At 42.5% G+C, this 22,092-nt stretch overlaps 2 protein-coding genes across 7 annotated transcripts in view; one reads left to right on the forward strand and one right to left on the reverse strand.

Annotated features, from left to right (window-relative positions):
• lnx2b (ligand of numb-protein X 2b) overlaps positions 1 to 13,774 on the forward strand; it is a 78,939-nt gene extending 65,165 nt beyond the window's left edge. For both annotated transcript variants that reach the window (XM_068047347.1, XM_068047346.1), the window contains exons 8-10: positions 99 to 321; positions 4,962 to 5,120; positions 12,252 to 13,774. In XM_068047347.1, the coding sequence (XP_067903448.1) occupies positions 99 to 321; positions 4,962 to 5,120; positions 12,252 to 12,387 (518 nt within the window). In that variant the 3' untranslated portion in view covers positions 12,388 to 13,774. The remainder of the gene's footprint in view (positions 1 to 98; positions 322 to 4,961; positions 5,121 to 12,251) is intronic.
• LOC137377579 (pre-mRNA 3'-end-processing factor FIP1-like) overlaps positions 13,514 to 22,092 on the reverse strand; it is a 74,113-nt gene continuing 65,534 nt past the window's right edge. For 3 of the 5 annotated variants that reach the window (XM_068047351.1, XM_068047350.1, XM_068047348.1), the window contains exons 14-16: positions 19,698 to 19,881; positions 15,505 to 15,627; positions 13,514 to 13,908 (exon numbers count right to left, since the gene is read on the reverse strand). In XM_068047351.1, coding sequence (XP_067903452.1) covers positions 13,776 to 13,908; positions 15,505 to 15,627; positions 19,698 to 19,881 — 440 coding nt within the window. In that variant the 3' untranslated portion in view covers positions 13,514 to 13,775. The remainder of the gene's footprint in view (positions 13,909 to 15,504; positions 15,628 to 19,697; positions 19,882 to 22,092) is intronic. The other 2 variants (XM_068047352.1, XM_068047349.1) reach the window with 1 other exon arrangement.

A 22,092-nucleotide genomic window follows, 5' to 3' on the forward strand; every position in this document is an offset into this window, starting at 1 on the left:
AATGGTAATGGTTTATTTTTTAAATATCACTGGCATTCACTCTCAGGCTCATAATTTCTGCCTTGTGGCATTAAAATGGGTCATATTTTCTGTCATAGGAAATGTGTTGCTGAGCATAAATGGAGTGGACCTCACGCAGCTGAGTTATAATGAAGCAGTGTCAGTTCTCAAGTTGAACGCAGCCTCCTCTGCAGTGGTGCTGAGGGTCCTGGAATTCCCCAACACTGAGATGTCTTTGGCAACAGAGGAGCTTTTGGAGGCAGGCAAGGAGAACAGTTATGATTGGTCCCCTCTATGGGTCATGTGGCTTGGGTTACCAAGGTGAGGACTGTACTATCAAAGTAATAGGCACAAATTTTTTTATGGCAAAATTATTGCACAGATGCAATGTAAAAGGAACTTGCAAACTATTGTAAGCACGAGTGAGCTAAGAAAAAGTGTTATGCTGTTTATAAGAAAGAACAAGTGCCAAACCAGAAGAGCACGTACACTAGGATTTGTGCTGCCTGTCTGCCAAGTGGGTAGGGTTAAAATCACCCTGTGCAAGAACTATAGAGTACTGTTATTGGGGGACTTCAGTTACCTAAATATTGATTGGGATAATGTTTGAGTAAAGGGTAAGGAAGGGGAGGAATTTCAGAAATGTGTTCAGGAGAATTTCCTTTCTAATTCTTTTGTGGGATGTGAACATCACTGGCCTGGCCAGGCCAGCATTTGTTGCTGATCAGGTGGTGTTGAGCCACCTTCTTGAACCGCTGCAGTCCATGTGGTGTAGGTACACCCACAGTGCCTTTAGGCAGGGAGTTCCAGGATTTTGACCTGGTGACAGTGAAGGAATGGCGATGTAGTTCCAAGTCAGGCTGGTGTGAGAGTTGGAGGGGAAATTGCAAGTGGAGGTGTTCCCATGCATCTGCTGCTCTTGACATGGGTCTGGAAGGTGCTGTCAAAGGAAGCTTGGCAGTGCATCTTGTAGATGACACATACTGCTGCCACTGTGCGCTGACAGTGGAGGGAGTGAATGTTTAAGGTGGTGGATGGGGTGCCGATCAAGTGGGCTGCTTTGTTCTGGATGTGTAGAACTACTTGAGTGTTGGAATTGCACTCATCCAGGCAAGTGGAGAGTATTCCATCACACTTCTGACTTGTACCTTGTGGACAGACTCTGGGGAGTCAGGAGATGACTTACTCGCTGCAGAATTCCCAGCCTCTGACCTGTTCATGTAGCCACAATATTTATATAGCCAGTGCAATTTGGTCCCAGGATGTCAATGGTAGGGGAATTCAGCGATGATAATGATGTTGAACGTCCAGGGGCAATGGTTAGATTCTCTCCTGTTAAAATGATAGAAATCATAGAAACTTACAGCATGGAAGGAGGCCATTCAGTCTATCGTGTCCATGTCAGTTGACAAGGAGCCATCCAGCCTAATGCCACTTTTCGCCTTTTGGTCCGTAGCCTTACAGGTTACAGCACTTCAAGTGCATATCGAAGTACTTTTTAAACATTATGACTGTTTCTGCCTCTACCACCCTTTCAGGCAGTGAGTCCCAGATCCCCGCAACCCTCTGGGTGAAAATATTTCCCCTAAATGTATACCACCTGGTATAGATGCCTCAACCAAGGGAAATAAGGCCTTTCTATCCACTCTGTGTAGACCTCTCATAATTTTATACAGTTCACTTAGGTCTCCCCTCAGCCTTCTCTGTTCCAAAGAAAATCACCTTAGCCTATCCAATCTTTCCTCATAGCTAAAATTCTCCTGTGCAGGCAACATCCTTGTAAATCTCCTCTGTTATCCCCTCTAAGGCAGTCACATCTTTATAATATGGTGACCAGAACTGCAAGCAGTAGTCTAGCTGTGGCCTAAACACTGTTTTATGAAGTTCCAGCATAACCACCCTACTCTTGTATTCTATGCCTCCGTTAATAAAGGCAAGTGGAGTGGGACCTATTAGGGACAAAGAAGGTGATATATGCTTAGAGGTCACAGGCAAGACCTAGAAAACTGAATGAGTACTTCATAAACACCAATATAAAGGAAAAGGAAGCTGATAAAATATCTAGCTGTGGAGATGCTAGAGGTAATGGATGGTATGAAAATTGATAGGCAGATATTTGAAAGACTGGCTATGCTTAGAATGGATAAGTCGCCTGGTTCCGGATGGCTTACATCCCAGCTTGCTAAAGGAAGTGGAGGTGGAGATAATGGGAAGGGCTTGCCATAATCTTCCAATTTTCCCTTGATATGGGGGAGGCACCAGAGGATGAGTGGCAAAGTATTCAAAAAAGGGTATAAGGACATTCCTAGCAATTACAGGCCAGTCAGTTAACATCAGTGTTGTTGGGTAAGGTTTCAGAATCAATAATCAAGGAAAGAATTAACAGGCACTTGGAGAGGTTTGAGTTAATTAAGGAGTGCTAGCATGGATTTGTAAAAGGCAGATAGTGCTGGACTAATCTAATTGAATTTTTTGATGAAATAACGAGGTTGATGAAGGCAATGCAATGGATGTTAAAGCATTTGACAAAGTACACCATAAAAGTCTGATTAACAAAATTGAAGCATATGGAATAGGAAGGTCACTGTCAGCTTAGATTTAAAAAAAAAAAATGGGCTTCAGGACAGAAAATAGCGAGTTATGGTAATGGTTGGGACTTCAGACTGAAGGATAGTGAACAGTGGTGTTCCGCAAGGGTCAGTGCCAGGAGTACTGCTTTTTTGATATATATAAATGACTTGGATATTAGAATAGAGAGTAAAATTTCAAAATTTGCGGAGCTGTGGCAAACAGTGATGATACAATACTGCAATAGGACAGACAAGTGACAAATGAAATTTAATAGAGAAGTGTGAGGTGATGCATTTTGGTAGAAGAGATGAGGCAATATAGACTTAATGACACTGTACTAAAGAGTATGCAGGGACAGAGGAACCTTGGGGGTTCATGTGCATAGATCTTTGAACGTGGCAGAACATATTGAGAGAGTGGTTAGCAAGCATTTGGGATCTTGGACTTCATAAACAGAGGCACTGGAGTACAAATGCAGGGAAGTTATGCTGAACCTTGACAAAGCTATGGTTATGCCACAACTAGAGTATTGCATCCAGTTCTGGTCACCACCCTTCAGGAAGGATGTGAGGGTACGGAGGCGATTTACCAGAATGGTTCCAGGGACGAGGGATTTTAGCTACAAGGTTAGGTTGGAGAAGATAGAGTTTTTCTCTTTGAAGTAAAGGAGATTGAGGGGAGATTTGATAGTCTGTCAGAATCTTGTACACCTCTTAGATAAGGTAGGCAAAGAAAAGCAGTTTTTAGGTTTTGTACAAGGACTGGATTGCCCTTTTAAGACAGAGATGAGGAGAAATTTTTTCTCTGAGGGTTGTGCGACTTTGGAGCACTCTACCTCAGAAGGTGGTGGAGGCAGGGTCATTGAATAATTTTAAGGTGGGGGTAGATAGATTCTTGTTAGGCAAGGGAATCAAAGGTTATCGTGGGTAGATGGGAGTGTGGAATTCCAGACACACACACATCAGCCATGATCTTCTTGAAAGGCGGAGCAGGCTAGAGGGGTCGAATGGCCTACTTCTCATAATTCGTGTTCGTATGTTTGTATCATGGGATATCTCTCCCTGCTGCACAAACTCCTTAGCATTAAATGTGGCCATTTCTTTTGTTCCTAGCACTGTAGAGGAAAACAGAAGAGTACAAGAAAACCTGTTTGTTTACCCTTCCACAATTTAGAGGTCAATTTTCCCTCCCGTTTTCCAAATTTCCCGTTTGTCTGGCAGTTCAGATCCCAGACAAGCCCCCAATTGGTTACGGCCACCTGGTGAGGGTGGTTTGCACTGTTCAACTCCCACCTGACTGCAGCAAGTATTTTTTGGTTATGAGGGTATAACCCTAACTTGTTTTATTTGTCAAATGAACAGCTGCCTTGTGGGCGTCTCGGGAGAGACCACGGCTAAGGGAGTAAACCCTAACAGAAAATCCGGAGTGGAACCCCGTAGGCGGTCATGTGTCACCTTTGGCATGTTTCCGGCAGTTCCTGCAGCCATACCGGTGCCAAACGTCGTGCTCTGCACTCCTTTGGACCCCACCAGAAAGGCCGAGAGGGGGGTTTTGACGCTTGGGCAACTCTCAACCTCCATACATTCGCCCAGGCATGCGCCATGGAGAGGTCACTCCATAGTTGCCTCACAGCGACTGACACCACTGACCACCTCTAGGCGCTTACCCATTGTCTCTCGAGACAAGGAGGCCAAAGAAGAAGAAGAAGGACTAGAGAAGACAGATTTAAGGTTTTGGGCAAGAGATGCAGGGGATTGTGAAGAACTTTTTTGTACTAAGCAAATGGTAATGACATGGAACTCATTGCCTATGAGGATGGTGGAAACACAGACGATCTATTTCAAGCAGAATTTAGATGGGGAGTTGAGGGAAATAAACTTGTAGGGCAATGGGAATGGGGCTCTGCAGAGAGCTGTCATGGACTTGATGGGCTCAATGGCCATCTCCTGTGCAGCAATGATTGACCCTATGCTTTTTATGAAATGCGAAAAATTGATATTGCTTTGATTGTTGGTAGCTGGTTATCCAAATTCTACAGCTATCTAACATTCATGTAAACTGCAGTAATGTTTCAAAACCAAAAATCTGAGGTCTGAAATCCTCTGGTTGCTAAATGTAGTGGCGACGTAAATATATTCACAACTTTGTTAAGCTATGAACATCAGTAAATATTCAAACAAATTCACAATGTTGCTGCACACTACAAACACAACAATTCTTTACTCATTTAAAAATGGATAAGATGCATCTAATTCAGATTAGAGATATGCATCTTAAATGCTAAACAAATGTTAAACAAATTAAAAGGTCCTGATTGTTGTCCAGTGTGTGAGCTTCATGAAAATTAAAATTATTCCTTAACATTATACTTTCCTGTTCTCCATTTGTAGTTACCTTCACTGTTGCAATGACATTACTTTGCATAAGAGTAACTCCGAAAGCTGGGGATTTAGCATCGTTGGGGGCTTTGAGGAAAGCCAAGAAAACCAGCCATTCTTTATCAAAACCATCGTACCCGGTACACCAGCGTATTTTGATGGAAGATTAAAGTAAGTTAAACCTATTTGAATTGTTCTACGAGGAGAATTTGAGTAGACTAGGCCTCTTTTAGAAGGCAGTGGAGGCCATGTTATTAAATATATTCAAGGAGGAGATAGATATATTAATGCCAAAGGGATCAAGGGATATGGGGAGAAAGCGGGAACGGGGTACTGAATTAGACGATCAGCTATGATCTTTTTTGAATGGCGGAGCAGGCCCGAAGGGCCGAATGGCCTACTCCTATTTTCTATTTTCCCTGGAGATTAGAAGAATGAGAAATGATCTAATTGAAATCTATAAAATTCTTGAGGCTTGACAGGGTAGATGCTGAGATAATGTTTCCCTTGGTTGGGGAATTGAAAACATGGGTCACAGTCTCAGAATAAGGGATTTTTAGGATCATCTTGAAGGAAAGAGGGCAAGAGGTTTGAGGGAGGGATTTTGGGAGCATAGGGCCTAGAGAACTGAAGGCATAGGTGACACTGGTGAGGGATGCACAAGAAGCCAGAATTGGAGGAGTGCAAACCTCAGGTGTAGGAATTTACAGAAATGGGGAGTGGCAGCATATGGAGGGATTTGAACACTAAAATAAGAATTTTGGAACTAATATAGGTTAAGGAGCACAGAAGTAATGGGTGAACAGGACTTGGTGCGAGTTAGGATATAGGCAGCAGATTATGGACAGTGGAAGATGGGAGGCCAGCCGGGAGAGCATTGGAACAATTGAGTCTAGTGGCAACAAACGAATAGATGAGGGTTTCAGCAGCAAATAGATGGAGACAGGCAATATTATGAAGTTAGAAATAGGCAGTCTTTGTGATAAACAGCGTATGGAGTCAGAAGCTCAGCTCTGGATCACATAGGCCTCTGTTGTCAAGATGCCTTTTCTCAATGTCAAACCGGGATGGGCTGCAATTTGGCAGAGCCCCTAAAGAAAGGAGAAAACATACAAAGTGTGATACAGTTGGTGAACAACAAGCACAAATAGCTGTATGGGAATATGACGTAGTAGCAATAACAGAAATATGGCTTAAAAATGATGAGGACTGGGCGCTTAATATTCAGGGATACAAAGCATTCAGAAAAGATAGAAAAAAAAGGAAGCAGCAGTACTGATTAGGGAAGACATACTGTTGGAGAATCTCAGAATCGTTATAGTGCAGGAGGCTGCCATTTGGCCCATCGTGTCTGCATTGGCTCTCCGAAAGAGCAATTCCTTCAGTTCCATTTCCCTGCCTTCTTCCCATAACCCTGCACATTCTTCCTTTTCATACAACTGTCTAATTCCCTTTTGAATGCTTCAATTGAACCTGCCTCCACCATGTTCTCAGGCAGCACATTCCAGACCTTAACCACTCGCTGTATGAAAAAGTTTTCCCTCATGTCACTTATGCTTCTCTTACCACATAGTTGAAATCTGTGCCCTCTCGTTCGCGATCCTTTCACGAGTGGGAACAGTTTCTCTCCATCTACTCTGTCCAGACCCCTCATGATTTTGAATACCTCTATCAAATCACTTCTCAGCCTTCTCTTCTCCAATCTATCTTCATAACTGAACTTCTTCATCCCTGGAATCATTCTCATGAATCTTTTCTGTACTCTCTCCAATGTCCTTTATGTCTTTCCTAAAGTGCAGCGCCCAGAACTGGACTCAATACTCCAGCTGTGGTCGAACTGGTCTCTTATGCAAGTTCAGTATAACTTCCTTGCTCTTGCACTCTAAGCCCCTATTAATAAAGCGTAGGACACCGTATGCTTTATTAACTTTTCTCTCAACCTATCCTGCCACCTTCAATGACTTATGCACAAATACACTCAGGTTCCTCTGCTCCTGTACCCGTTATTCGATATTGTCTCTCCATGTTGTTACCAAAATGAATGACTTCACATTTCTCTGCATTGAACTTCATCTGCGACCTGTCTGCCCATTCCACCAACTTGTGCATGTCCTTTTGAAGTTCTACACTATCCTCCTCACAGTTCACAATGATTCTAAGTTTCATATCATCTGCAAACTTTGAAATTGTGCCCTGTACACCAAGGTCTAGAAAGCAAGGGTCCCAATACTGATCCCTGGGGAAACTCCACTACAAACCCTCCTCCAGTCCGAAAACATCCATTAACCACTACTCTTTGTTTCCTGTCACTCAGCCAATTTCATATCCATGTTGCTACCATCCCTTTTATTCCATAAGCTACAAGTTTACTCACAAGTCTGTTGTGTGGCACTGTATCAAATGCCTTTTGAAAATCCATGTACATCACATCAACACTCTCTGTTACCTCCTCAAAAAAACTCCAGCAAGTTAGTTAAACATGATTTTCCCTTAACAAATCCATGCTGGCTTTCCTTAATTAACTTGCATTTGTCCCAAATGATTTTTTTCTGGACGTTTTCCCACCACTTAAGTTAAACTAACTGGCCTGATCTTTGCATCTGTCTTTACCAAGGAAGAAGATGTAGAGTTATCATTTAATAACTCAGCTATGCCCTCTGCCTCCATGGGTAAATCCCCTTTCTGGTCCATAATCGGCCCCACTCCTCCTTTTACCACCCTTTTAATATTTATATGCCTATAGAAAACTTTGGGGTTTCCTTTAATGCTAGCTGCCAGCCTCTTTTCATGCTCTCTCTTTGCTTCTCTTAATTGCTTTTTCACATCCCCTCTGGACCTTCTGTATTCAGCCTGGTTTTCTACCTGGCATCTGTCATAAGCACACTTTTTCTTCTTTATCTTAATCTCTACCTCTTTTGTCATCCAGGGAGCACTGGATTTGTTTTCCCTACTTTTTCCCTTCGACAGAACATACCTCAACCATGCCCAAACTATCTCTTCTTGGAAAGTAGTCCATTGTTCATCTACCGGTTTTTCTGACAGCTTTTGACTCCAATTTATCCCCCCCTCCTCCCGCCAGCTCCATTCTTATCCCACTGAAGTTGGCCTTCCCCCAGTTAATTATTCTTACCCTGGATTGCTCTTTGTCCTTTTCCATAGTCAGCCTAAACCTTATGATACAATGATCACTATCCCCTAAGTGCTGTTCTACTGATACTTGATCCACTTGGCCCACCTCATTCCCAAGAACCAGGTCTAGCAGTGCCTCCTTTCTTGTTGGACTAGCAACATATTGTTGAAGAAAATTTTCCTGAACACATTCTAGGAACTCTTGCCCCTCACTGCCCTTTACACTACTATTATCCCAGTCTATGTTTAGATAATTAAAGTCCCCCATTATAACTACCCTATAACTTTTGCTGCTCTGTAATATCCTTGCAAACTTGTTCCTCCACATCGTTCCCACTAGCTGGTGGCCAATAGACAACACCGAGCAATGTAACTGCACCTTTTTTGTTCCTTAGCTCTAGCCAAATTGATTCTGTCCTCGTCCCCTCTGGGACATCCTTTTTCTCCAGCACTGCAATACTCTCCTTAACCAATATTGCCACCTCGCCCCATTTTTTTCCCTTTCCTATCTTTCCTGAACACCTTGTATCCTGGAATATTTAACACCCAGCCCTACCCTTCTTTGAGCCGGGTCTCTGTTATAGCCACATCATGTTTCAACATGGCAACCTGCGCCTGTACCTCACCATTCTTATTAACCACATTCCATGCATTCACTTGCATGCACATTAACCCTGATTCAGACTTTATTACTTTCTCCCTTACTCTGACCCCACCTAATAACATACTATTCCCTACACTCGTGCTATCTATCTCCCCCTGTATTCTGTGCACCTTGGTATCCTCTCTGATACTTGCTCCTGGTTCCAATACCCCTGACAAGTTACCAGTTTTGCTTCCCTCCAATCTGAGCTCCCCCTCAGGTTCCCATCCCCCTGACAACTTAGTTTAAACCCTCCCCAACAGCACTAGCAAATCTCCCTGGAAGGATATTCATCCCAGTCCTGCTAAGATGCAACCTGTCCATCTTATACAGGTCCCACCTGCCCCAGAACCTGTCCCAATATCTCAGAAATGTGATGCCCTCCCTCCACCTCCAGTTCTCCAGCCACTTGTTCAATCGCTCAATTCTCCTATTCCTTTGCTCACTTGCACGTGGGACTGGGAGTAATCCTGAGATTACTGCTTCTGAGGTCCTGCTTTTTAATCTCCTTCCTAGCTCCCTGAAATCTGCTTTCAGGACCTCATCCTGCTTCTTACCTATGTCAATGGTACCAATGTGGACCATGACCTCTGGCTGTTCACCCTCCCCCAGAAGAATGTCCTCCAGCCACTCCGTGACATCCTTGACGCTGGCACCAGGGAGGCAACACACCATCCTGGAGTCACATTTACTGCCGCAGAAACGTCTGTCTGTTCCCCTAACAAATCCCCGATCACTATTGCTCTCCCACTCTTCTTCCTCCCCTCCTGTGCAGCTGAGCCACCTATGGTGCCACAAACCTGGCTCTGACTGCACTCTTCTGAGGAACGATCACCCTCATCAGTATCCAAAATGGAAAACCGATTAGCAAGTGAGATCATATCACGGGACTCCTGCACTACCTGCCTGGTTCTCTTAGACTGCCTGGCGGTCATCCATTCCTTATCTGCCTGCATACTCCTAACTTGCAGTATGACCACCTCCCTAAACGTGCTATCCATGTAATCCTCCACCACGCGGATGCACAACAGTGACTCCAGCTGCCGCTCAAGTTCCGAAACACAGAGCTCAAGCTTCTGCAGCCAATGACACTTCCTGCAGATGTGTCTGTCTAGGACTCATGGTGCGTCCATGACTTCCCACATGCCACAGGCTGTACATTCCACTTGGCAGAGCTGCCCTGCCAAACCTGAACTTTACAGATTATTAATTATAGTTTACCAGGTAATCCCCAAACAGCTCCTTCCACTGCACCAAAGCAAGAACCAAATACTGGAGGGTTAAAAAAAAGTAGAAAATGGAGCACCTCCTCCCCCTTCATCGAACTCCCTACTCACCAAACTCAAATCTCCATCTCAGCTTGCAGTCTGCACTCTTGCAGTCTGAAAGACAATGTCCTTGACGGGGCAAGGACAGAATCTATTTGGTTAGAGTTGAGAAGCAAAGAGTGGGTGATCATGCTAATAGGGGTACTCTATAGGCCTCCAAAGAGTGAGAGAGGAGCAAATCTGCAGGAAAATCAGTGATGTGCAAGAACTATAGAGTGGTGATATTGAGAGACTTTATTCTAATCGATACTTGGGTAACTTATGTTAAAGAGGGGGAGGAATTTCTGAAATGTGTTCAGGAGAACTTCCTTGACCAGTGTGTTCAGTCCAACTTGGAAGGTGGCATTGCTGAATCTGGTGCTGAGAAATGCGGTGGCTCAAGTGTCTGTGGGGAAACACTTGAAGAGTGATCATTGTATCATAAAGTTTGGATTAGTAATGAAGAGTAAGGAACAATCTAAAGTAGAACTTGTAAATTGGAAGAGGGATGAGAAGGGATCTAGCCAGGGTAAAATTGAACCAAAAATTGGCAGGAAAAGTGGTAACAGAACAATAGCTGATCTTTGAGGAGGTGTCTCAGGTACAAGCTAGGTACATTCCAACAAAGGCAAAAGGTAAGAAAACCAAAGCCAGGGCTCATTAAATGATGAGGGTGATAGAGAATATGATGAAAGAGAAAAAAAAAAGAGGGTGTATGATGCATGGCAAGTGAATTCTTCAAGGAGAACCAGGCCAAATACAAGTTGAGAGGAGAAGTGAAGAGGAAAATAAGACTGGAAAAGAGAATATGAGAATAGAATGGCAGGTAACATAAAAGGGAACCCAAAAATTTTCTACTGGCATGTAAATAGTAAGTGGGTAGTAAGAGGCAGGGTGGGACCTATTGGGGGGGAAAAAGGTGATGAATACTAAGAGGCACTGGACAAGGGCTAATGAGTACTTTTGTATTGGTGTTTAGTAAGGAAAAGGCTGCTGATAAAATATTGCAAGAAACAGCGATGGTAGAGGTAATGGATAGGGTACAAGGTTCAGGGGACACCAATTTAGGTTTTGGGCAAGCGATGCAGTGGAGATGCGAGGAAGAACTTTTTAAAAACACATCAAGTGGTAATGACCTCCTGGAACACTCTGCCTATGAGGGTGGTGGAAATGGAGGCACTGATTTCAAATGAAATTGGATGGACTCTTCAGAGAAATAAACTTGCAAGTCTGTGGGAAGAGAGTAGGAGAATGGGATTGACTGGATTACTCTAGAGAACTGGTATAAAGTCGATGGTCTGAATGGCCTCCTTCAGTGCCGTAATGATGCTCTGACTCTAAAAGAGCCTTTAGCTGGGAAAAAGCTATAAGGCACAACAGAAATGAGACCAAAAACACAACATTGGAAATGGTCAGCAGGTCAGGTAGCATCCATGGAGAAGAGACTCAATTGTGGAATGAGGTGAAAAGGGTAGTAGGTGGGGAATATGTATGAAAAAGGATTGGACTTTGCTTGGCCTTTATCTGTTTATGAAGACAGCATTCTGATTTGGATGCAAGCTCAGATCATAGAAAAAGAACAAAATTCATAATGAAAAGGAGCATTTAGTTCAATAAGTTACTCCATTTGCAGCATGTGATCTTGTCCATGCACGCTGGAGAGAAGAGAACTTGTACCTACCTGTCTTCTTTTAAAAAGGACCTTGAATAGAGACTAAGGGATGATCTAATTGAGGTGTTTATGATTTTAAAAGAATGAGAGAAACTATTTGCCCTATTTCCTCTGGTGAGAGAATCCAGAACAAAGGGGCATGACCTTAAAAACTTGATATAGGCTGTTCAGGGGTGATGTCAGCAGTTCTGCACACAAAGGATAGTGGAGATCTGGAACATTCCCTCCCTCTCCTTTGCTCCATCAGAGATAGGCATTAAAGGTGATGTCAATTGATGAATGTCAAAACTGAAATTGGTAGATTTTTGTGAGGCGAGGATATTAAGGATTAGAGAATTGAAGCAGGTAAATGGAATGGAGATGCAGATCAGTCACAGTCTAATTGAATGGCAGAACAGACTTCAGGAGCTAAATGTCATTCTGGGAATCATAGGGACAGGCTAAAGTAAATTTTTTAATTCCCTGCTCAAGATTTAGCTCCTATTAATTTTTACTGTGGGAGCTTTGATGTTGAATACAGTAATGGGTCATTTTCTTTCTGTCTCCTACAGGTGCGGGGATGAGATTGTAGCTGTAAATGGAGTTTCCACTGCAGGCATGAGCAATTCGGCTGTAATTCCAATGCTGAAAGAACAGAGGAACAGAGTCACTCTCACTGTTGTCTCCTGGCCAGGGAGTCATGTGTGAAAGTAAAGTGACAAGACATTTGCCTTAATCACGAAACTGCAGCAGCACAAACTAGAAAATAAGAAACCATCACAATCTATGGTCAAGCAGTGAAATACCAGATTACCAAAGTGCATTCGTTTAAACAATCTTTTTCTACATAAAGACCTATGATTTCACTTTTCACCAATATGATACCTGATGCTTCAATTTTTAAAAAAAAGTTGTTTGTAAAGGCAATGAATGGATCATGGCAGGATAAAGTAAGTCAAAGTCCTACCGTAAATCTCCAAATGGATGCCCAAAGTATGAGCTCCTGCATTCAACTCTTACGAATTAAATTTGCAATGGAACAATGTTGTTTTGCTGTGATATAAAAGAATTTCACACACCAGCGTGACATGGCTGTGCAGCTCCCCTGAGCAAGATGATTCATCCTCTGATCTTGCTACTGCTAATTTAGACACAGACTTATTGTGAAATATTTCTTTTAGAGCTGAAAGCTTAAAATGATCAGCATTGTGTGTAAGTCAGGCTCCATATTCAGATAACACTTTTCTCAGATCCACTTCTCTATTGTGGCAGTGAAAATAGGTCTTGGGGGATGAGAATCAACTTCGCCTCCCCTCTTATCAGTCCATTTGACAGCACAGGACACTACACTATTATCCATACTGAGTCTCTAGGCAAGTTAATTTATCAAAGACGTTATGTGTTAATGGCACAATGAATATGAATCAAGAAACAGTGAGGAAAAGGTCAAGCTTGTAATCTCTAGGTTAAGCTCACTAGAATCAATGTCGTTAATTAGGCAGTAAAATTACTTTCATTGTTTTTTCTTGAAGCTACAAATGTGCATGAGTAGTCCTTTAGGTTCTTACAATTTAACATGACTCCTGTTTACATCTGTAAAAAATACCATTTCAATCAGATCTATTTTCACACTGGAGCTTTTTAAAAATGCAGATGTGATTTGAAATATTTAAATTATGAAATATAACATGACATTTATTTCATTACTGCCTTAAATGGTTGTACAACTGATTGTGAACTTTAAGCTTTAGAATGTCTGATTTTATATAAAATCTTAACATGCAAAGTTGGAGTTGGCAAATTCTGAATGTGTGTGCATTGAACACAAACTATATTTAGAAAAAATTTTTAATTTCTGTTTTACAAGCACATTTTACAAAAGACAATAAGTGTAAGTATGTAGAAAGATGGGATCAGGCTTCACATTGTACTATTTTGTATTTCACATTGTTATGCCGTGGCCTTCCTCAGCATTACTGTCCATTCAGTTTTTTAAAGTTGCATTCACAGCGCCTGCAACAGGAAAGGTCTGGAACTACAGAGTTGACTGTTCACCATGAGTAGTATTCCCCAATAAAGGAAAGTTCATCAGTTAGTTATTCTTTAGTCTCGGTTCCCTCAGCCTCTGTAGCCCCTTCACCCCCAGCTTCTTTGTCCTCTTTGCTTCGTTTGTTCTTCTTGTGTTTATGACGTTTGTGACTTTCGCCTTCCTCACTCTCGTGCTGTTTGCTGTGAAAATAAGTCGAAAGTAAAATGTGTTCTTGTGATCTAAAAATTGTGTACAGAGCTAGGAGCTACACCATGATGGATTGCTGTAGGGGTTTTCCTGTGTGTCTGCTATAACTGGTGCAAGAACCACAGAAATCTCAACGACCATGGTGTTTGCACCAATTTTCTAGGGCTGCTGCAGCCCTTTTACAGAAGTGATGGCACACAAGGAAAAATCACACAAATTTCCAATATACCATGTCAAATGTTATTCCTGTTCAGTTACTTTGACTCTTGCAATAGTTAAAGTGCTCAAATAGACTTTACTAATTTAAAATCTAAGCTCTCTCAACGCCGTGTGAAAAGGCTGCACTGAAAGTGCATAAGGGGTTTGCCATCCAGTGACCTTTTGGAAAAGTTAGGGTAAAATAGGTAAGGTTCTTTAGCCAGATATTCATGTACAAGCTCAATGGGCTGAGGTACTTTACTCATCTGTGGAACCATCATCTTGGAGGAGAGAAAATAAATGGGAAAAAATCCAGTCTGTAAAATAATTGTTGGTTCTGTGCATTACCGTCTCCTTTTGTCACATGACACCATTGCCATGTTGTAGCTAATGTGAAAGTGACCAAAGGGTGACCATGTGACTTTCCTCAAGGCAGAAGAGTATCTAGCAGCCATGGCTGAAATCATTTGAGCAGTAGTACATAGGAACCCATAATTCCACGCGACTGAAACTGTACACTTATTACTGTACCACTTAATTCTGTGCATTTTCTAATTGGTGTTTATTTATTCTTTTCCCCCTGCCAATTTTTCAGCTGTTATGCCCCTATCTGGATTTTCCTTTCCAAATAATTTTCATTCGCTACCTCTCCCTGCCTTAAAAAACCTATCCCTTTGTGCATAGTTTTCCCCTCCCATCATTTTCTCCTTGCTATGTATTGTCTTTGCCTGTGATGTGTTCCAAGATGTTCTTGAGTGTGATACAAAGAACAGCACAGGAACAGGCCATTCGGCCCTCCAAGCCTGCGCCGATCTTGATGCCTGCCTAAACTAACACCTTCTGCACTTCCGGGGCCCATATCCCTCTATTCCCTTCCTATTCATGTATTTGTCAAGATGTCTCTTAAACGTCACTCATATCTGCTTCCACCACCTCCCCTGGCAGCAAGTTCTCGGCACTCACCACCGTCTGTGTAAAAAAACTTGTCTCGCACATCCCCTTGCACCTTAAACCTATGTCCCCGAGTAACTGACTCTTCCATTCTGGGAAAAAGCTTCTGACTATCCGCTCTGTCCATGCCGCTCATAACTTTGTAAACCTCCATCATGTCGCCCCTCCACCTCCGTCGTTCCTCCAACCTCTCCTCATAGCTAATGCCCTCCAGACCAGGCAACATCCTGGTAAACTTCCTCTGTATCCTCTCCAAAGACTCCACGTCCTTCTGGTAGATACAAATGTAAACAGTTTTTTTTTTCAAACTGCAATTAGACAATTCCAGAAGTAATCACTAAAGACTGGTCCTGTGGCTGTACACTGTTATAGCCCATTAATATCACTGTACAAATAAAATCTCCAATGCAGAAGTCCTGAAGAGAAAATCAAATACATACCGCCTTGAAGACCTGTGCTTGGAATCATCTTTGTCCTTATGCCGCCGTTCCCTGTGGCGATCTTCTCTGTCTCTACTCCGATCTCTGCTCCGATGATAGTCTCTGTCGTAGTTACGTTCTCTGCTGCAAAAACAATAATGTGCATCTTCACTGGATCAAAAAGTGAGTGGAGGCAAAATTACAAGCTATGCAAAAATTTGTTTAGACTTAGTGGCAAAGGATCCTACTAGCTCAGTGTCAAATTTTGTCTCATAACACACAGTTATCATTGTGAGGTACCTTGACATGTTTTTAAAGACACTATAAAATATATATGTGTTATTATTGCTACTTCAGGCTGCTCCCTCTTGAGCTTTTGAGAACTGGAAACAAACTATATCAGCCCCCACCTGGGATATGAAACTGATTCAATGACTGGACACCCAGTGCTTCCAAAAACCTCCCTCTATACACTACTTTTAGCACTCCAATTAACATGATGAAATTAAATTCCTGTGCTGCTTCAGTCCTTCTATTTGAAGTTGATTAACACAAACATTAAACAGTGCACAGAACAAGGTGAAATCCCAACCAGGCAAAGAGAGTTTCTGAAATAAAAACAAGAAATTCTGAAAATACACAACAGGTCTGGCAACATCTATGCAGAGAGAAGCAGAGTTAACGTTTCAGGTCAGAGACCCTTCTTCAGAAGCCCATCAGACCTGGTGAATGATCAATAGCATTCAACAACACGTCAGCTTGGAGAGGTAGGAGGGGCTATGACTGGACACTGGTTATCAAACTGCCAACAGCAATTCCACTCAATGGGTCTTCAGTCAGTTGTCTGAATAAACACCATTTGCAATCAAGGGGAAAATTTTGTCAAGTTGCTCTTGCATCCAAAATGGATAGTGAGGTTAGGGAGACTTGAAAAATAAATGAAAAAATGTCAAACTACATTAGGGAAAAGAATATCAAAAGAATGGAAGGGCAAAAAATGATGGTTTGCATAGTTTGTTTTTGCATAATATTGTTTAATTTTTTTGTCTGCGATTAATAAGTGATAATGCTATTCCTAAGGTATCAAAAGCTTTACAACTTTAATATCACTCTTTTCAGCATCACTGTACATGAGCTAAACAAAACTAGTGTGTCTGGGCAGATGGCAATTTTCCTGCATCTCTCAGCAGGTTCAGGGTTAGGAAGAAAAAAATAGTAGAAATTACCCCCCATAATTAAAGCCATCCTTCCCCCCCCACCGCCAAAAACCACCATGCCAGGTGCCTGCAACAGTAGGCCTCCAAAGGGAAATGTTGCTGGATAGATTTAAATCAGAAACACTGTACTGGTTTAATTGTTTTGTTATATTATGCTCTTTTACTTTATTTTTAGTTGTGTGTCTTCAGGTTACTAATAAAACAAGATGATAGTCAAAAGAATTATTTAACAATATTTCAAATGATTTCCCTTCTGCATACTGGTTGGTAGCTGTTTGCTGACTAAATTCTCAACCTACCTGAGATCAAACAGCAACTATCTCAATCTTCCTTTTATGACCCTCTGGATCAAGACCCCATTTGAGCACTAAAACAATTTTCAAGACTGCTTTTGAGTTCAATGCTCCTGGAGAGCTTCCTCCTATCTCTAGTTCAATTTCATTATTTTCCTGCCATGCACTATTCACTTATACTTTGTCCCCAACATTTACAAGTGAAACTGTCCTTAAAGACAGACTGGCCTGGATGCATGTCCTGAACGGGTGAGAGAACAGGGTTGCTGTTGAGAGGTCGGGAAACTGGGAAGAACAGGTTTCCTGAATTCCTGCGGAATTTAATAGCAGGGTGCCTTTAAAAAAAATTTCTGTGGGGTTCCAGCCCACAGGCAGCCTGATCGACAGGCTGGAGACCTTTTGGGCAAGAAGCCTGCTTCACAAGGCCAAAGCTTCCTGGGAATGGATTGGCCTCCCGCCCATGCCTATTAAAACCCGTTCCAGAATTTTTGCATTTGAACCTCTGACATGATCCGCAGCCCACCCGTTGTTGGGAGTTAAGATTCAGCCCATTATTTCGGCTTAGTTCTATCACATCAAACTTATCATCTTTCTTTGACTATATACTTCATCTTATCTAATCTTTACCGAAATATATCCATGAAATGCAAAAAGCAAGTCTTCACCACCATGGCCACTTGGCCTTCTGCTTGTTTAAACAGCAACAACAACAACTTGCATTTATACAGTGCTTCCAGGAGCGTTAATCAAACAAAATTGGGACAACAAACCACACAAGGAGATATTAGGGCCAAAGACCAAAAGCTTGGCCACAGAGGTGGGTTTAAGGAGGATCTTAAAAGGAGGGAATTCCAGAGCTTAGGACTTTGGCAGCTGAAGGCACAGCTGCTAAAGGTGAAGAGATTAAATTTCAGGATGCTCAAGAGGCCAGAATTGGAGAAGCACAAATAACTCGGAGGGTTGCAAGGCTGGAGGAAACTACAGAGATAGGGAGGGTGAGGCCACAGAAGGATTTGAAAATAAGCATCCACAACTGTCTGGATTAGAGAATTCAAAAAATTCATAACTGCTTAGTCATAGGGAGATACAGCACTGAAACAGGCCCTTCGGCCCACCAAGTCTGTGCCGACCATCAACCACCCATTTATACTAATCCTACATTAATCCCATATTCCCTACCACATCCCCACCTACCTACACTAGGGACAATTTACAATGGCCAATTTACCTGCAAGTCTTTGGCTGTGGGAGGAAACCGGAGCACCCGGCGGGAACCCACGCAGTCACAGGGAGAACTTGCAAACTCCGCACAGGCAGTACCTGGAATTGAACCCGGATCACTGGAGCAGTGAGGCTGCGGTACTAACCACTGCGCCGTCCTGCTTGAGTGAAGGAACTTCTCATCTCAGTCCTGAATGGCCGAACCCTTATTCTGAGACCATGGCCCCTAGTTCTAGAACCCCCACCCAGGGGAAACATCCTCCCAGCATCTACATTATCAAGCTTAAGAATTATGCATGTTTTAATGAGATCACCTCTCACTCTTTATAAACTCTCAGTGAAAAAAGGCCTAGTCCCTCCCCATAGGACAAGCTCCTCACTCCAGGAATCAGTCCAGAGAACTTTTGTTGCACTCCCTCCAGGGCTAGTATATCCTTCCTTAGTTAAGGAGACCAAAACTGTACACAGACCCCTGGTATGGTCTCACCGAGGCCCTATATAATTGTAGTAAGACTTCTTTACTCTTATACTCCAATCTCTTTGGAATAAAGGCTAACATACCATTTGCTTTCCTAACTGCTTGCTAGACCTGCTGGTTAACTTTGGGATTTGTGTACAAGGACACTCAGGTCCCTCTGAATGCTAACATTTCCCAGTCTCTTACCATTTAAAAAAAATTCTGCTTTTACATTTTTCCTACCGATGTGGATAACTTCATACTTGTTCATATTATTTTCCATCTGCCACATTCATGACCATTCAATTAACCTATCTATATCTTTTTCCAGTCTCTTTGTGTCCTCCTCACAGCTTACTTTCCCATCTAACTTTGTATCATCAACAAACTTGGATACATTACACTCGGTCCCCTCATCTATGTCATTGATTTGGATTGTAAATAGCTGAGGCGCAAGCACTGATGCTCGCAGTACCCCACATGTTACGGCCTGCCAACCAGAGAATGACCTGCTTATTCCTATCTGTTTTCTGTCTGTTAATCAATTCTCAATCCCTGCTAAAATGTTATCCCCCCATTCCACGGGCCCTAATTGTGTGTCACTAAGGGGCAGCATGTACATGAGAAATAAAAGGGGGCCCGAGGATAGATCCTTGGGGGACATTTGAGGTAAGAGAATGGGAAGAGAAACCATTGCAAAAAGAGCCATTTGCCTCAACTTGTCCTCTCAACAATTTTCATTTCAACTCTGCATACTCTCTGCGGGATCTAAACAACATTTGTTTTTAATAGAATATGTCAACCACGTTACATTTAAATCCTGATCAGGTCCCCTTAATATCTTCCTGTTACACTGATCATTGTTGCAGCTGCTGATTTCTCCTCTTGATCCAACCTGGGCAAGTGGATTGACTAACATTCCCCTCTCCACCTATCTTTTGCATTTACCTACCTTTCCGAATGTTTTTTGTATTTTGTATTTCCAGTTTTCAGTTTTTTTTTCTTTTAATCATGACATTCACTCACTTGTTGTATTCAGATGTCGGTGTTGGGCCACGATCTCGCTCACGATTTCTATCTCTATCGGGTTCTCGCTCTCTTTCTCGCCGAGATACTTGGTACTCCCAGTGGCTGTTTGTGCTTTTTTCAACAGTGCTCATCCAGGGTGTGTGTGTCGTGGCGATTGCAGGATAACCAATTAATCCAGAGTCTGGGGGAAAAAAGTTAAGGGAGGTGAGCTGGAGATTAGAAGTCCGCTTCTGTTACTGGAGAAGGAGAGTCATTTATAGCAATAATTTTTTTACAATACTTGAGCTCATGAGTGACAAGTTGGGAGATAACGGGAGAGAACTTAACCACAGGGGTCAGCTGCCTTTAATTTATATGCATACTCAGCATGGAAGTGGACTCATTTTCCTTGAATATATTGGAAATTGATGGATAACTAAGGGTCACATAACTAGCTCGATTCCCACTGCTTTTCCGACCTAACCACGATAGTCGCAAAAAAAACTTCAGAAAAATTAACTGGATATTCAGATAATGAATGTAGATAATCAGTGACTGTATACACAACTGCCTTTTTTTTCTTTCAAGGGACCGATGTCAGAATAAACTCATTGCAATGAACAAATTTGATCTGTGATGCCCAAAGTATGACACTTAACATTTACTATTATTGGAACCTGTACGTAATTGACATTTTGTCCTTCACTTTTTGCTATCGTTTACAGAGTCCAGTTAATGATTCACTTTCCATTGCCTCCAATATTTAATTCGATTTCAATAAATCAATTCAAATTTGCATAAAATGCATTGAAAAAAATACCCAATCTTAATAGTTAAAGTAAACATTATGTAGAACTGAAAGATAAAAGCAGAAGCTTCCAGGTTCAATCCCTAGTCTATGGTGAGTTAGCTGTCACCAGCAGAGCAACTGAGCCCCATCACTGGCCTCACCACCTCTTGGATAAGGAAATGGGGGTGGCCTATCAACTGGAGTTCCCATTTCTGATTGTTATTCAGTGGCCTGTACTGGAAGTGTGCATGCATGTTTGTTGAGTGAAAACAGGATTAGGCTCAGGTGTGATATAGAACATAGAACATTACAGCGCAGTACAGGCCCTTCAGCCCTCGATGTTGCGCCGACCTGTGAAACCATCTGACCTACACTATTCCATTTTCATCCATATGTCTATCCAATGACCACTTAAATGCCCTTAAAGTTGGCGAGTCTACTACTGTTGCAGGCAGGGCGTTCCACGCCCCTACTACTCTCTGTGTAAAGAAACTACCTCTGACATCTGTCCTATATCTATCACCCCTCAACTTAAAGCTATGTCCCCTCGTGTTTGCCATCACCATCCGAGGAAAAAGGCTCTCACTATCCACCCTGTCCAACCCTCTGATTATCTTATATGTCTCTATTAAGTCGCCTCTTCTCCTCCTTCTCTCTAACGAAAACAACCTCAAGTCCCTCAGCCTTTCCTCGTAAGACCTTCTCTCCATACCAGGCAACATCCTAGTAAATCTCCTCTGCACCTTTTCCAAAGCTTCCACATCCTTCCTATAATGCGGTGACCAGAACTGCACGCAATACTCCAGGTGCGGCCGCACCAGAGTTCTGTACAGCTGCAGCATGACCTCGTGGCTCCTAAACTCGATCCCCCTACTAATAAAAGCTAACACACCATATGCCTTCTTAACAGCTCTATTAACCTGGGTGGCAACTTTCAGGGATTTATGTACCTGGACACCAAGATCTCTCTGCTCATCTACACTACCAAGAATCTTCCCATTAGCCCAGTACTCTGCAATCCTGTTACTCCTTCCGAAGTGAATCACCTCACACTTTTCCGCATTAAACTCCATTTGCCATCTCTCAGCCCAGCTCTGCAGCCTATCTATGTCCCTCTGTAACCTACAACATCCTTCGGCACTATCCACAACTCCACCGACCTTCGTGTCATCCGCAAATTTACTAACCCACCCTTCTACACCCTCATCCAGGTCATTTATAAAAATGACAAACTGCAGTGGCCCCAAAACAGATCCTTGCGGTACACCACTAGAAACTATACTCCAGGATGAACATTTACCATCAACCACCACCCTCTGTCTTCTTTCAGCTAGCCAATTTCTGATCCAAAGCACTAATTCACCTTCAATCCCATACTTCTGTATTTTCTGCAATAGCCTACCGTGGGGAACTTTATCAAACGCCTTACTGAAATCCATATAGACCACATCCACGGCTTTACCCTCATCCACCTGTTTGGTCACCTTGTCAAAAAACTCAATAAGATTTGTGAGGCACGACCTACCCTTCACAAAACCGTGCTGACTATCTCTAATGAACTTATTCTTTTCAAGATGATTATAAATCCTGTCTCTTATAACCTTTTCCAACATTTTACCCACA

This window comes from Heterodontus francisci, chromosome 15, assembly GCF_036365525.1.
Source record: "Heterodontus francisci isolate sHetFra1 chromosome 15, sHetFra1.hap1, whole genome shotgun sequence".
Classification (NCBI taxonomy): domain Eukaryota; kingdom Metazoa; phylum Chordata; class Chondrichthyes; order Heterodontiformes; family Heterodontidae; genus Heterodontus; species Heterodontus francisci.